The sequence below is a fragment of the Pomacea canaliculata genome, linkage group LG10, assembly GCF_003073045.1.
Source record: "Pomacea canaliculata isolate SZHN2017 linkage group LG10, ASM307304v1, whole genome shotgun sequence".
Lineage (NCBI taxonomy): Eukaryota > Metazoa > Mollusca > Gastropoda > Architaenioglossa > Ampullariidae > Pomacea > Pomacea canaliculata.
The window spans coordinates 22,023,869-22,039,578 of record NC_037599.1 but is presented as its reverse complement, the minus strand read 5'-3'; the positions used below and the strand labels follow the sequence as shown (position 1 = coordinate 22,039,578).

At 47.5% G+C, this 15,710-nt stretch overlaps 1 protein-coding gene across 1 annotated transcript in view; it reads right to left on the bottom strand.

Annotated features, from left to right (window-relative positions):
- Positions 1-23: 23 nt before the first annotated feature.
- The window catches only part of LOC112573790, a 48,729-nt gene continuing 33,042 nt past the window's right edge, over positions 24-15,710 (bottom strand). Inside the window, 6 exon segments of the mRNA XM_025254390.1 lie at positions 24-7,968; positions 7,970-8,941; positions 9,223-9,495; positions 11,507-12,060; positions 13,568-14,131; positions 14,353-14,423. Of these exon segments, the coding sequence (XP_025110175.1) occupies positions 7,072-7,968; positions 7,970-8,941; positions 9,223-9,495; positions 11,507-12,060; positions 13,568-14,131; positions 14,353-14,423 (3,331 nt within the window). The 3' untranslated portion in view covers positions 24-7,071.

The following is a 15,710-nucleotide window of genomic DNA, read 5'->3' as shown; positions in this document are numbered from 1 at the left end:
ACACACAAACAAAACATCGCTGACATTAGTCAAACCGTTTATGGTAAAGCACGTAAGAGATTGAGGGTTTTATCATCATTTTCAGGGCGTGGGTGGATGTCGATATCGGGGTGGGGAACGAGTGGAAACGCAAAAATAAACTGTATAAAAGAAACCGTGAAGATCTCAAAGTTTGATACATTGAACATGGTCAGCAAAGGGTGTGTGTCGGGGTCAGGGGGATGGTAAGACATTTACAAATCAGTTTGCAAGTACAAAAATACCATAACATCTCATATATCTTCAAACAGTGCAAATATCACAACTTCACAGAGTGAACAACAGCAACATCTTTGAAGCACTCGTAGTACAAGCTTGTGTGGGCTTCAAGTCAACCTTTGACCTTTGACATATTTCTTTCTACATGTCCAGCCAACAGAGAGTTGCATAACAAAACAACCTGTCGGGGTTTCTTTCACCATAGATACTTAATTTACTATCTTTATCCCTTTTATGCAAGATTAAACAGAAATGTATATATATATAGGCATGTATCTATATATATCTTCTGAATTAACTTTATTTTAAAAAGACCTTAATTTGCCAATATCCCGATAAATAAAAACTGTTGTTAATAGAAACATTTACAAAGTATAAAATGTTCAAATATAGGTTGCAGAAAGTAAAATTTCTATTTTAAGATTTCCTAAGTTTTATAAAAGTATTTATCTTGAAAATAGAACACAAAACAATCTATTAATCATAGACTGGTCTTGTCTTCCAAGTTCAGGCTTTTGTCTGCAAGGTTATTCACCAATTATTTTTTTAAAAAACATCTAAAATCATTTTCAACATTAAAAAGTAATTTTTGCAAAGCTGAAACATTATTCAGCGTGTTCGTGTCTCGTGCAATCTCGCTTCTGTCCATTGCAGTCTGTACGACAGAAAGTCCACACACCCGAGCCTCAAGCACTCATGTCAACCATGACGAGAGTTGTGTGCGGTTACACGTGTGACAGGCAGTGAGTTCTCTCACAGACAGCAACAATTGGAGACAATTCAAAACATAAATTAAATGCCATTAGTAAATGCACTCTGATCAGGCCTCTAAGGCATCAGTTATCGGATTTATTTTTCCCAAGAAGCACCAGGACCACTGGGCACATCGAGAGGATGAAGGCGATGACAGCCACGACGTGAGACACCACAAACGGTTGAGTGGAGGGATGTGCGGGGGGAAGAGGTGAGGAGTTGAAGGGGAGGTGGTGAGATGAGAGGGTGTGTGGCTGGCAATGAGAAGAGCAGACAGAAAGTGAGTAAAAATGTGTAAAAGGATGATTCATCCAGTTAATATCTCAGCCTCGAAGTTTACACAAGAAACGAAGGTGGTGGTTGACCTGTGGTGGTGGTGGTGGGGATGTTAGTCTGTACATCAGATGACAGCATGGACGACAGTGCTGATTGGCATCACAAACTGTGGTGCCTGGTTCTGGTGACCATTTATTTGGCATGGGTTTAGTTTTCCTTTCTTTTCCTGGAATTCAAGATGTTTGATTAACGAACATGTGACATAGAAATCTGTTGCTAAAGATGGTGAAACCTTAAATCAGATGTGAGGAACTCGTGGTTGGTGCTTTGATTGATCATGATGGTGCTGCTGCTGACGAAGGTGTTAGTGCAGGAGGCTGAGGGTTGACTGTGGTGTTAGTGCTGGGGTTGATGATGGGATTAGTGATAGGGATGATTGGTATTAGTGAAGGAATCGATACTGTTAGTGTTTGGTGACCATCTTGTTAGTGCTCGAAGAGACGATGATGTTAGTGCTGGTGTTGTGGCGGATTAGTGCTGGGGTTGATGATGGGGTGGCTTCTTTCACGCGTACGAGGATGTGGAATGTTCCAGCACCTTGCCACCTGTCCTTCCTACCCTCTCCCGTTCTGCACACCGACCAACCGACCAACAGACCTGGGACGACCATGGTGAGCATACATCATACGCCTGTACCCATGGGATAGCGATTTCTTTAAAGTCAATGTCTTCCACCCATGCTCATGCTGTAAGACGAAAGACCGGCAAGGAAGAGAAGGAGGAGGAGTGAATAAGGTGCAGTAAAAATCATCATCATCATCATCATCATCATCATTTTCACATGTAGTACAAAAAAGCGCCATATCACAGTGCAGAGAATTTAAAAACAAAACTTTGTGTCGACATTTCTTTAACATGGAGGACCATACGAGGGAAGGAAAAGATGAAAAAGATGATAGTCTTCAGCGATGAAAGGGCGTGGCGCTTAGAGGACCAGAACTTCACAAACATGATAGAAGGCATGAGTGTCGTCCATGGCGCCATCTAGGTAACTCCAAGGGCACAGCAATACTTCTGCGAGATAAAACCTCACTTGTCAAGATGAGTGCAAGAATTATGAGATGAAAACTCGAAGGTAAACGGCCTCGTTCTGACATCGGCAGCGCAATATGTAGGACAGTGGGGTGCACAAAGGTCAGCGTGATATCTAGGACTGTGAGTCTGGCAACGGTCAGCGCCACCTCTCGGCATCTGGACCGAGCAAAAGGTCACGCCGTGCCGTATCTTGAGGTGAATCGGTGGTCATGGCAACCAGGAGCGTAAAGTACATCGTGATATTTAATAGGAATCGAGCGAGACAGACCCTGCCATCAATATTTCAGGTTGTGGTTAGCATCAGACCAACGCTGGACACACCACAGACCGTGCACCACGTGTGAAGGCGATGTGATGAGGCTACCTACATTCTACAACACAGTTTCACTTAGAAACGGATGCTGGAGAGAAACCCTCCACAGAATTGTAATTGCACGAAGAAGACAGCTTTGATAAGTTGCACCTTGACGAGTCTTCAAAAGAACAGACGATAATAAAATAGTCCACAGAGTCCGATATATTCTCTGCAGTATCGAGATAATATAAGCAACGTAGTGTATAAAAATACAGTCAGTACAGTGTGCATAAGGATGTGTATCATCTTTTTTCAATCTGTGCTGTTATTTTGTGGAGCGAGATGCACCTCGCCATCTTGACGAGAACAAGTAGTTCCGTCACGTGATCTGTGCCGCGCAGTAAGACATGATGGGATACACCGCGCAACCTCCCGCAGACAACATGGTCACGTGACTTGTAAATGCATCCCGGGTGTAACATGAAGACACGCGATCGATGATGTGGCGAGGGTTGGTTGGGTGGAGTTTGAGAGACACCCGCTTATCCCCACCCGAACACACCCAGACACCATCAGACAGACATCGACATGAAGATCGTTGGTGATGGATGAAAAGAGATGAGACGCTGCGATGACAGAGGTGCGGGTGTAGGGTGATGGGGGTGAGTCGAGACAAGCCCATGTAAATTAATCAACTCAGTAACAAGGTTTTTTTTGGGGAAAAAATTAATAACATTATCGGACGTACTCTAACCCTCCTGAGATGATCACTCGGTCTTCTGAATTTTGCGACTTAACTTTTTACAGTTCCTAGGGGATCGTGTTTCACCCACTGAGTAGACATCACCATAGAATTTTTTTTTTCAGGGAAGTTGTAGAGTTAATGAAAAAAAAAAAAGAAAAAGGAGAAGGATATGGAGAGTTATGACTAGACCAGAGGTCTTCTGAATTTATTTCCAGATAAAGAGATTGACCAATGAAAGCACTTGTATTAAAGGATTTTAAAAAATTGTGCTTTCCTATAATCAATGCCTCCCTCCCCCCTACTCACAAGATGAGGTCAGTCAGAGGACATCTACCACTAAATGATAACCACTTTCAGGATTTTTCCACGCACCCAACACGAGAGGTCATGGCTCCTCCTGCTTCCTGCCCTCCTATGGGTAGTTCGCATTTCCAGAAACTCTACAGCAAATTCGTTGAGGCGTGGTTGAGTACCGACAACAAATGAGCCTCAATGTGGGGAGGTCCGGCAATGTCTGGCAATGTCTGCCACTGTCTGTAGCTGTTCTGTGAGTAAAATTGGTCCTAACAGCATCGTTCTTCGTCTCAGTCTCTGCAATGGGCAACAAAGGTCCATCATCTTCGTCAAACAGGATGTGAAGATGAGGGGAGCTAAATGTTTACACAGACAATAGCTGTACATTAAATATTTAGCCCTGGGAATCAAGTCAGTCTTTACAAGTTTTTTTCTCCTTCCCTATTTGACTCTCCGAGGAATACTTAACATTAAACGATTAAGATAGATATCAGTGTCATTATTTGTGACACGAATGTAGCAATATTTTTTACTGAATGTATTGGGGGAAGTCCGAGAGAATGACACTTTTATCATGTAATTTAAAGCCATAAGCAGTGTAAGAGTTTCCAACTCTTTAGTAGCAAGCCGTCCTTTATGTCGTGGGAACAGGTCCAGAACTCTTTCCAAAATGCAAAATATTGATGTTATTTGCTCAGATTTGGGAAATTATTTTCGCAATAAACTAGGCTTGGGAAAGTAACTCCACACTCGCATCCCAGCTTAATTCCTGCAGCACATTGCTTTCATTGCTTCTAATGTAACAGGTTGCATTTGTCCTCTGCAGGCGTTTTTTTTTTTTTTTTTTTCTTTTTTTTTTTCTACAATACAAAGGGACGTAACTCCCTGTCATGACGACAAGAAAACATCTTCCCTCTAAACTTTTTTCTGATAGATTAATTTTCGTAAAAATAAGATTGTAAAATAAAGTATGAACAAAAGGTTTCAGCAGTATTTTCAGTTTGTATTCTTGTCGCCTGCCGTTGGTTACGTCCCTTGTCCAGGAAGAACTGCTGTCCACGTGTCTGTGTGTGTGTTTGACTCATTTGACTCGACCTCGCCTTCAGCTACATCACCACACCTGGCTCCAGATGCTAATATTACCTTGGGTACAGGAGCAGATTTTTGGGATGAGATATGGCGATGTTATTCTGAGACGAGAAACTGAAGAAGAAGTAGCAGAAGGAGGAGGACAAGGATGATGATGATGATGATGATGAAGAAGAATAATGCACTTGATATTAAAAACAAAATTCGTACACCTGCAACGTAAAGCAGAAAGTGTACCTGACATGTTTACGGGTTGTTTGTAAAACTAACAATACTTAAACTGCCGACAATGACCTCGTCACAGTGCCCGACAACGACCTGCTGACGTCACCCGACTGCCGACCTTTACCCCGCTACTACCCTCCTCCCACCCCGTCCTCGTGCTTCCTTTTTAGTCCAATACCTTCTCTGCAGACATCAGGATCCGTTTATAATTTGTCCAAAAAAGAAATGGAAGCTTCTAAGACAGGTCACCAAGCACAAAGTTCATCCTCCAGCCGGCTGATGGAGCTTTTCCCGGCATCACAATGGAAGCCAATCGCGGGCCAAGCACCCAACGACCTCTGTGACCCTTGCTCCACATTTAGGAACATTCTGTGGAACTGGGACATCATAAATCTTTCGGTTCGTGCGGATAGAAAAAGTCTAGTTCAGTCGACCCGGCTATGACCAACATGGCGCGGAGGCCGTGATTTTGTGTCCGGGACAGGAGTGACACAATGAAGACCGCAGTCACCTGCAATGATGAAGACATATTGATCCCTGTCCTTCTCCAGGTCTTGGTATGCCGGGTGGAAACCACGAACATGCTAGGTGGAAGTTGTTTGAATATTCGCGCATGCGCACGCTTTTTTTTTTTTTGTCTTATCCCTGTAAAGAAATGGGAGCGAGGCTACACTACTCTCGTTTCCTCAGCCTGTGACCGCGGTATGTTTCCATTCTCCCTCTTTAAGCCGCCAAAGATAATATGAAAGAAGAGATTAAATGGAAAGGATTTTTTTTTTTTGGGTGGGTGGGTATGAAATAGGAGAGAGAGAAAGAAGAGGATGAAAAATATGATAAGCAAAAAAAAAAGACGACACTTGAGAGTGAAAGTAAGAGCTGACAGCAGAAGATGACTCGTGGCAGCAACAAGGAGACAAGGAATATGAAGACAGTTGATAAAAAATCTCTGACATTCCCTCACACCCGAGCTGTAGTGCGGTTCTCGAGATGTGCTTGTCTTCCCAAGTACTCACGTTTAAAAATTAAAGTTCGATTCTCTCCTCATTTACATCAGTAATCGCGCCAGTGCTCAAGGGTGGCAGAAAAAAAAGTCAGCTTCACATACACACACACATACACACACAGTGTCACTGTGAATTGAGGGGTCACTAGAGGGGTCATTCAGTGCAGTTCCACAAGGTCTCAGTATGAGCGAATCCCAGAACCGCTCCCAGGATCCTTCTCGTCGTACTCGGACTCCATGCTGGACACTGCAGGCTGCCCACCCGTCCACCCTACACACAGAACCGCCTGTTGGTGACAGTCCATGTCATGTCAGCATGTCCTCGTGACCTGTCCCTGGCACAGTGACCTCAGTCACACACCGCAACTCCAAACCTACAATAACACCCTCGTCGCTGCAACTCATCCTCGACTAGGACACAGGACACATCCTGGAAGATAAGAGGCCAAAAGGGTGGGCGCGGGGTGAGATTGCGAAGAAGATATAAGAAGCACTTCCAGTTCTGTCTCTCGTTCACTCACTCAAATCTCGCGAGGCTCAATGCGAGGGTCCGAGTAATCGGAGTGAAGTCGAGCTGACTGCTTCCTTGAAATGTTGATCTCACTATTTAAAAAAATCACTTTGTCAGAAGAAATAAATCGTGTGGCTAGTATTTCATCTGTAGCTAATTTTCACAATCTGTAAACAATTCTGTCTCGCTGAATTTTCATTCTTTTGTTGATATCCGCGTGCTCGAGTCTCGGAAATTTTCACCTGCTCTTGTAGAGGAATATTTAGACGCTTCTCTTCAAGGTTTCATCACAACCAGATGTCAACATTCCTAACCTTGCATCTGCCGATCAACGGAAGAGACCAAGGTATGTAGAATGTAGAATAAATTAAACATCTGACCATACATCAGACATTTTGGCAAAGGTGAGCTACTTTTATACGTTTGTGCCCCTTTACCCAGCACCGGCGTGACGTCGAGTCCTCGGCGGAAAGCTCGTGACGATGTCTCCACTGGCTGTTCTACGTCTGCCTAATGAAGATTCCTTGTCACGAAGCTTCTTGGGTTTCTTCCTCCGGAAGTTTGATGATGGGAATGTCGTGGAGTGCTTTCGCGGATAGCACCGATCTCTTGACCTCACCCGCCGCGTCGCTGTCACCCCCTACCTCCAGCATGGGCGCTAACTCTGTTCGTCGCCATCCGCCCTCAGGCTCTTCTTCTTCTTCGTATTCTTCTTCGATACTGTCCTGGGGAGATAACTTGCGCACGGAGCTGGCGCTGCTGTCGCTTCCCAGACTGGCGCTGCGCATTTCCGGTGCCAAGCGGTCCCGGCGCCGATCGTCGTACACGGGCTCCGTGTGCTTCCTCTGCAGCCTCGGTCTGGTCTGGTTCCTAGGCGACCGACGCAGGCTCAGCCTCCCGTTGCCTTCCAGGGGAGCCTCCTGTCGCAGGAACTCGTTGAAGATCTGGTTCGTCTTCTCGTCAATGCTGTAGTCTCGGAAGGCGTACTTCTCGCGAGACTCTCGTCCCTGCGAGAAAAACCGCGTGAAGACGGAGCGCTTGCTGCTAGGCGCCGTGCCTCCACCGCCACTGGCGTGGTAGTGCTGCTGTTGTTGCTGATGTTGTTGGGAGTGGTGGTGGCCGTTGTTGGAATGATAATGTGGATGGCGCCCGTCCTCGAAGCTGTCTCCGGAGTGGAGGTCGGAGCGGGAATCCGTCTCGGGCTCATTGATGCTGTCGTAGACATGGATGACCTGCCGCTCGCGACTGTATTCGCGTCGCTTCTTGCTCGCTGTGCGGCCAGCACGCCGCTCGAAAAGGACTGCGTTCGAATTTCTACGCCCGCCAGCGACATCCGGTCTCGACCCGGAAGTCCCGTTCCCGTTGCCACCGTTACTTCCGCTTCTAGGAACCTCTCGACCCGTTTCTCCTTTCTTCCAGAACTGCCGCCGCCGCCGCCCGTTGTCGGTTGCCCTCAAGTGCCGGGACCTCCTTGATCCTCTCCTCGATCGTGGCAGGGGGATCAGCTGCCTCCACTACCTCCCTCGAACCTGACTGCTGAGTCTCCAGCGACTTGTAGCCGCTATCCGTCTTCATATGGCGCAGGCGGCTGTGCTGGCTTTCCGTCGTGCTGTCCGTGTTGTCCGTCGTCGACTCGAATGATGTCGTCGTCATTTCGTGGCGCGACGTGTCCGACAGGTCGCCGTCAGTCTCCACGCTGTCGAAGCTGTTCTCCGCGCTGACCGGCACATTGCCGCTTCCACTGGCAGACATCGTCGCAGCTGCTGCAGCTGCTGCTACTACTGCTGGAGCTTTGGGCAAGCGGCCGGTCAACAGGTTCTTGTAGCTCTGGCGCCGGTTCGTACTTGGGAGGTAGCAGCTGTGCCGCGCCGCCTCCGTTACCACGACAACCGCACTTCTTCCTGCCGCAGTTGACGCAAAGCGAGTACTGTGCGTAGGGATGTCGGACAGGGATCTCACCGCCACCACCAACCTCAGCAGCAGCAGCCGGGCCTACAGCAGGAGGAGGGACAGCGCCATACCGCGACGCCGACTTCTGGTAGAACTGCGCCACCCGCTTCTCCCACTGGATGCCGCTGTCCCTCTGGTCGCTGCCGCCGGCGTCGCTGGGCACGGTGGACTCGAATGACGTCGTGTGCGGTGTGTGCGCATGCTCACGATCAGGGAGTCTTCCGGTGACGTCATGTCCTCCATGCGGATGGTGTCGCTGCACTCCTCCTCCTCTTCCAGGGTGGCGCGCAGGTGCCACAGCTCGCGGTACTGGTAGGTGCCGTTCAGGGTGGTGTCCGTGTCGTCGCTCTCCTCGGGGGGCAGGAAGGCCTCCAGCGCCAGCCCCGAGGAGTCCCCGGGGGTGTCCTCGTTGAGCTGCTCCAGGCTGCCAGTGTCGTTGTACCGCACCTGCCACAGGACAGTTGTGATTGTTGGGGTGGGCTGGGTGAAAGCATGACTTAGCATGTCACAATAAGTACCACCTGATGCCGAGGGTTGACACAATGACATGTACCATCTGCTATGTTGTCACCGTTTCACTTAATTAATCTGGACAAGATATCCATTTCGTCAAATCTGGGTGGACATCCCCCACGCCTTCCATACTCCATATACACACTACAAACATCACCCACATTGACCAAATACACCCTACTCGAGCTTCAACAAAAAAGGGAAATAATTATCACCATGCTCAGTGTAGGAGACGCCAGCTCGGAGATGACATCGAAGTCGCTGTTGTAGAAGGGGCCGCGGGAGAACTCGGTGATTTGCAGAACATCGTAGTCGGCGAAGTCCTCGTAGCTCTTCACCTTGCGCGTGGGGTGCGCCAGGCGGCGTCTGCTGCCCGCCAGCTCCAGGCTGTGTGACGAGGCCTTCTTCTGGTAGGCGTGGCTTCGCTGCAGGTGCAGGGGCGGCCCTGGCGGCCCCATGAGCTCGTAAGGCACGCCTTCTTGAAACGCCTTCACAGACATAATAGACAGAATGGTAACAATACGTCCTGCAGACAGACAGACAGACAAAAGTCCTGCCTGAAAAACGTGAGTGTATGTGTGATATAGTGTGTAAGTGTGTGAGAATGTGTGTGTGAGAGAGACAGTGTGTGTGAGAGAAAGTGTGTGAGTGTGAGACAGTGTGTGTGAGAGAGAGAGTGTGGGTGTGTGCGCGCGCATTGAGACCCCATCTCGTGCTGCCACCTGCCGGCACTATCAGTTGTCTCTCCACAAGGCAGGCTGCATTGATTTGGCGTAACCTTCTTTGCCGACTTCCTCTAATCGGATTTAATTACCAGAGCCTGAAGGCTGCCTTAGCAACGTCTTCCTCTACCCGCCGACCTCCTCAACTGCGGGTGGACGTCTAGCAATCGCTCTGCTCCGCGAAGCTGCACCCAGGGACCAGGTGGGGAAGCCCGCGCCTACACCATTACACTGTCACGGCCGTCAACCTCCAGCTAACGACACCACAACAACTGCCACAGGCTTCTTCTCGCACGATTCCAACAGAATGTTCCGGAATATATTACTGACATCTCGTGCGTGAGTAGGAGGCTGGTGCTAGGCAAATTATTTAGGGGAAAGGTCAAGGAAAAAACTCGTAAATAGACGATTGCGGAAAATAAGGAAAGAAAAAAGAAAAGGATGAGCAAATGGGGAAAAAAATTAATTGTTTTTAATGATTAAAAAAAGAAAAAAAATGGATTGAAAAAAGAAGAGACGGAAAAGGAAAGATTGTAAATTTTTAGAAATTAAAAAAATAAGCAAATTATAGAAAAAAAGAGAAAAAGAAGAAAATGAGATAAAAATAAAAAGAGGTTAATCGATTATCTGATTTACTTGTTCAAGCGGTTTTAACATCGGATAACGGTTGAGTTACAGGAAATGAACAGCGGAAACAAAAGGACCTCGCCGCTTCTGTCTATCGGGGGAAGTGTGTGGAGGAAATGGCAAAGATGGCTGCCAAACAACCGGACTTCACATCTCACGTACAACCTACAGCCTCCTCCTAAGCTCTTCTTTTTTAAAGTCTGTGGAGGCGACATTAGCCACCAACCGTCCAATCCGCTAGAAGTGCAGCATCCATTAGCACCTCGGTCCGGCAGGAAAACACTTTACTTAACCTAAAAGCATTTAAACACTGCTGCTGGAGATGACTCCTCTCACTTCATCGACATTACCACGGCAACTCTCGGAATAAAAATCTGCACAGCCAGCAAAACAGTTCAAGCTGTTTCTTTTGTCTTTTTTTCTTGTAGTAATTCTCTCAAGTAACGCACCTAACTCTTTAATTCAGTTATTTTACCGTTGGAGTTGCCTCCCTGGCGCGCATAAAATTCACTCAGGGAAAGTGAAATCATGATAACAAGTTTGTCAAACAACAATGTCCGCTGGAACATGCCAATCACGAACTACCGTCCTCCAAATCACATCGTCTGCTTCGGCCAGTCCATACCGGACATTTATTGTTTTTAACCGATGTAAACATCTAAAATATCTCATCCACCCGGTTCCTTACCAGCACGTGACTTCACCCTGTACTCCTCACTCCCCGATGCTGTGGGACTGTGTACACTTCTGTTATTCTTTATGCCAATGGACTTAACAAAATTATTTCTCCGAACAGCGGTCTCTTTTCTTCGAACTCGGTTTCTGGCCAAGAAGAACATCGCCGCACTGGACCAATTACCTGATCTTGGTACATGTGAATTTTCTTCTTTTCCCAAGCTCAAGGGGATCATCAAGGAGACCCTTTTCAAAAGCATGGAGGCCATCAAGAGGACCGTAAGGACAGGAGCTCACAGGCATCCCAGACAATCCTTCCCGCAGTGAATAGAACCAAGGTAGAGAAAAATATCTGAGACGGGCTGGGAGGTGCTTTGAAGGGGAAACAATGTAGTTTGTTGTTTGGAATTGAAATAAACTATTTATGACACCAGTTTTCTTTTCAGACAGATCTCACACTTCCGGTCCTTTTTACCTTGAGGCCCTCCGGTGAGGCTCCGGGTTGTCGGTGCACTTCTACATCCACCTTGGTGCAGCCTGGCTGTAGCGGGGGTGAAGGAGAGGTACTGGGAGAACGCCTCCTTCCCAGCATCCCCTGCTGTTGTAACAGCCGTGCAGGAGAGGCAGGTGGCTGCAGTCCCGTTGCCACCCCGGGTCGCTGGGAGAAGAGCGGAGCCTCGGCCTGGAGCGGGTGGTAAGGGTCAAACTTGCGGACGCCATGTCCAGGTCGCACCGCGGGCTGAAAGGTGGGGCGGTCCGGACTTCTCCTTTGGACAGGTGGACCCTCGGGGTCGTCCGAGTCCACCTGGTCAAGAAGCATGCGCAAACGCTCGTCCAGGCTGTAGCTGAAGGCGCCCTCAGCCGTCGCCGACAGAGGGGGCGCCGAGCGACTTCCGGTAGCGCATGCGCCCAGAGACAACTGGCGGGGGAGGCCGTACGCGATTTTCGAGTGCTTTAGATGGTGGAAGTCCCCCTCCGTGTACCTGTCACACGCGCAACAGCCAGTTAGAACATCCATCATGTTGACAACTGAATTATTTATTTACTTAACCACGTGAGTACCACGTAGATAACTCTAGACAGTGATTTGTTTTTACTGACAGTTGGTTTTCAAACTTTGAGGAGAATCGATGTGATCACTTAATAACATTGTCACGGCTGTCATGTAAAAGCGAATTCAAACTAATTACATTTCCTCAAAAGAGAAACGGGGTGGGGAGAGAAGAAAGTACATTCTTAGGAAAAAGTAGCACCTTCAAAGTTGGTAAGTTTGGAAACAGGTGAGAAAATGTTCAAGGAGGTTAAAAGTCTAGATCAGTTTTTATTCTTTTATTTTTCCTTTGAAAATTTCTCGTTTTATTCCCATAGTTTTAAGCAAATAAATATAAAATTTAATATATAAGAATTGAAAACCAAAGACCTCAAATATTGAAAATTTGAACGGTAATTAAGTAAAAGGTAAAGAAACGAACATGTACAGGTAAGTGAACAAGGTAATGCACACAGAAATAAACCATTGAGACCAAACGCGTCTGTGTGTACACAGCACAAAAAACAACAACAACAACAAACAAACAAAAAACAAACAACAAAAATATACTAAATAAATAAATAAAAGAATTACTAAAAAAAGAAAAGAAAGAAATAAAGAAAGAAAAGTAAAATAAGCCGACCTGACAACGGAGTGGAACAATGGCATCACATTTACTGAGCAAAGAAACGTGTGTGCGAGGGAGTGGAGTGCCGGAGGGACAGAGGACAGGTTTCAGGGTTGATCGACTTTTCTGATGACAATGCTGTGGAGTCGAGAAAAGGTGGGACGGGGTGGTAAGGTCAGTGATGCGGGTGGGACGAGGGGTGTGATGAATGCTGGAGCAACTGATACCCCTTGACCCTCCCCGTCGCTCTCTCGTGACGGCTAAGTCATCTCGCGACATGTCACTTGCCAAGTCGACTGGCTTTCCATTTGTTTTCACATTTCTCATGATGACAAGTCTCCAGTCTGCAAGTCCCGGGCTGGGAAGCGAAACATCAGACTTTTATGCCTCCATGCAGCCAGCCTCTGGCGTCCATACTACGCCAGTAGACATGTCACACAGGTGAGTGTCAGCAGGTTCAAAGGTTAGCTGCTGCTGCTGCAGTTTCATTACCTTAACTACCTTGCAGTCTCTCGCTCCTCACTAGCAAGTCCAGCATCTCACATGAAAGAGGGGCGGAGGTTTTACCTACGACTATAATTTTACGGTTACCGTTTTCTTTTAAATAATTAAAAATATTTTTAAGATTTCTTTTGAATATAATGTATTACATTCATGTTTCATTCTTCGACGACATGTGGTGGCGGTTAAGGTTTCTTCCTTCTACATCCTGAAGGAATGAGGCTGATGTTTGATGATGTCAGTTGAAAAATCAACAAACGATAATGGAGTAAAGGATACAACTACGCAAGACTGTGTGAGTGGTCCACCAGAGGACAAGACACATCAGAACTACAATTGCAGGTCAAAGGTCTAGCTCGTGCTAGGTTAAATGGGGGAGAAAGGGAAGAGCAGTGGGGTTGATGGAGGGTGACTGAGGAAGGCACGAGATACAGACGTCATCATCATGATCAGCCTCAGTGTCATCACCACGACCACAGGTAGGCAGGCAGGCAGGTCATGCATGGCCGACAGGTAAGACCGCGCAGATAGGGGAGGCTGTGTGGTGGGGAGTAGGGAGGAGCGAGGGGAGGGTGTGTGCAGACCTTCTGCAGCTGCTCTGCAGGGGACAGCGGCGGGCAGCAGTCGTGGCTCGGGCGGCGAGATGCGGCACAGCGTCCAGCTGAAACGATACTCGCCTGCTCGCCTGACCTCCTCCTTGACCTGGCTCCTGACCCGGCGCGTACCCGGATGTGGTGGTGGTGGTGGTAGACGGCAACCCTCCCATTCGTTCTTTGCTCCCAGCCTCCACTGAGCCTCCTCCTCCCCTCCTCCTCCTCTGTCGCTGATGCTGGCTCCGTCTCCTTCCGCCTTGGCATTTCCTGACCCTCCTGTCAGCCTCGAGGTCGGATGTGCCGAGGAACTCACGCTTGCCTCACCTTCAGCAGGATCGTAGGTGTGTTCTGCGGATAGTCAACAACTAGGACTTGGAGTTTACAATCAAAGAATTAAGCCTCTATGAAAAAAAAAGCAAAAAAAAACAAAACAAAAAATAACAAACAAAAGTAAATTCAGCAAAGATGGTCTTAAAGTATCAGTCAGTAAATCGTTATTTTCATCAATATTATCGTCCTAATCATCATCATCAGTAGCAGCAGCTGCAGCCAAATCAAAATCCTCTCACCTTTATCATGTAATGAACACAGGTGTGTCCGTTCATCAACCTCTTCGCTCTCGTCCCTTCGTCCGCTGTTCCTGCGACAGAAACAAACCTGTGAGACTCGGCAACAGACTTCCACAGACTTCTTTCACAGACTTCACTCTTAACACCAAACTCCTCAGCTTCCAATTCTCTGAAAGGTCTAGTTTGAAAAGAGGAACCTGTGGGCAAGCACGAGTTGGGCGATGACACTCAACAATGGAGGGTGAGCAGCAAGGAAGACCGAGGAGGAATTTCCCAGCAACTCAAGAACTGATCATGAAAGAGTCGGGCAAGAAAATCAAGTATCTACTCCCTGAATATAGCAGTAGGTTGTTAGATAGTCTGTATTCCTTTGATACAGCTGCTGGTTGTCAGTCTGTATTCTTCTGATACAGGTTGTAAGTCTTAATTTCCTGGATTCTCCTGAAAATGTTTGGTAGTCGAATATCTGCAGGCTGGTGGCAGTTTGTATTTCTTTGACCGCTACTTTGAGTTCTTGGCAGTTTTCTTTGAACACCACTACAATTGATTCTGTTTCTTGAATATTATTACAGACAGTAGCAGTTTATATTCCGTGAATGTGACTTCTTAAAACAGTATCTGTCTCTTGAATACGGATGTTGCCACGTTGTTGGCAGCTTGCATTCCCAGAACACTCCTGCATGTTGTTGGTACCACTGTAGCCCGTTAAATCCAAACAGAACTGATGAGGTCGAGTTGACAACATGGTCACTACAGATCAGGTGCTAAGTCCTTGACTGGAATCCACATCGAGGCTGTAACCCACTTACAGGCCGGTTACAAGCTGGTCACCCTCCCAGACCATGCACCCGCCATCGACAAGACTGACGGCCATGACCAGGATGGCAGAAGGTCTTCTCGACACAGCAACCTACCTGAGCGCGGTACAAAGGACAGACTGCATGAGAATTCCTGCAGTTGGGCCACGAGACATGCCAACAATCTGGCATCGGATCTTACTTACCCACCTACCGCTGTTTGTGGGGATACAAGACGCAGTGCCTCAGTCTGCCAAGTACCGGCAGTCTACAGACAGAAGGCAGGGAGCCAACACCTCTCCTCAACCCCTTCCCCACCTCATCCCGCTACATTCCTTCAACAAAGCCAGCATGATGATATGGAAGCTCTCGTCGCAGGTTGGAAGTAGTGGTAGTGGTGGTGGAAGTAGGGGGGGGTATGGTCGTCCACACCAGAATTTGAAAGGCAAAAGGAAAGGACATGCAAAGACAGACCTAGACATACAAACACTGTCTCCGCCTCTCTCTTCCTCTCATATGAAGGGATTGATGGGAGATAGCCAGAAAACGGTAAACAACGCA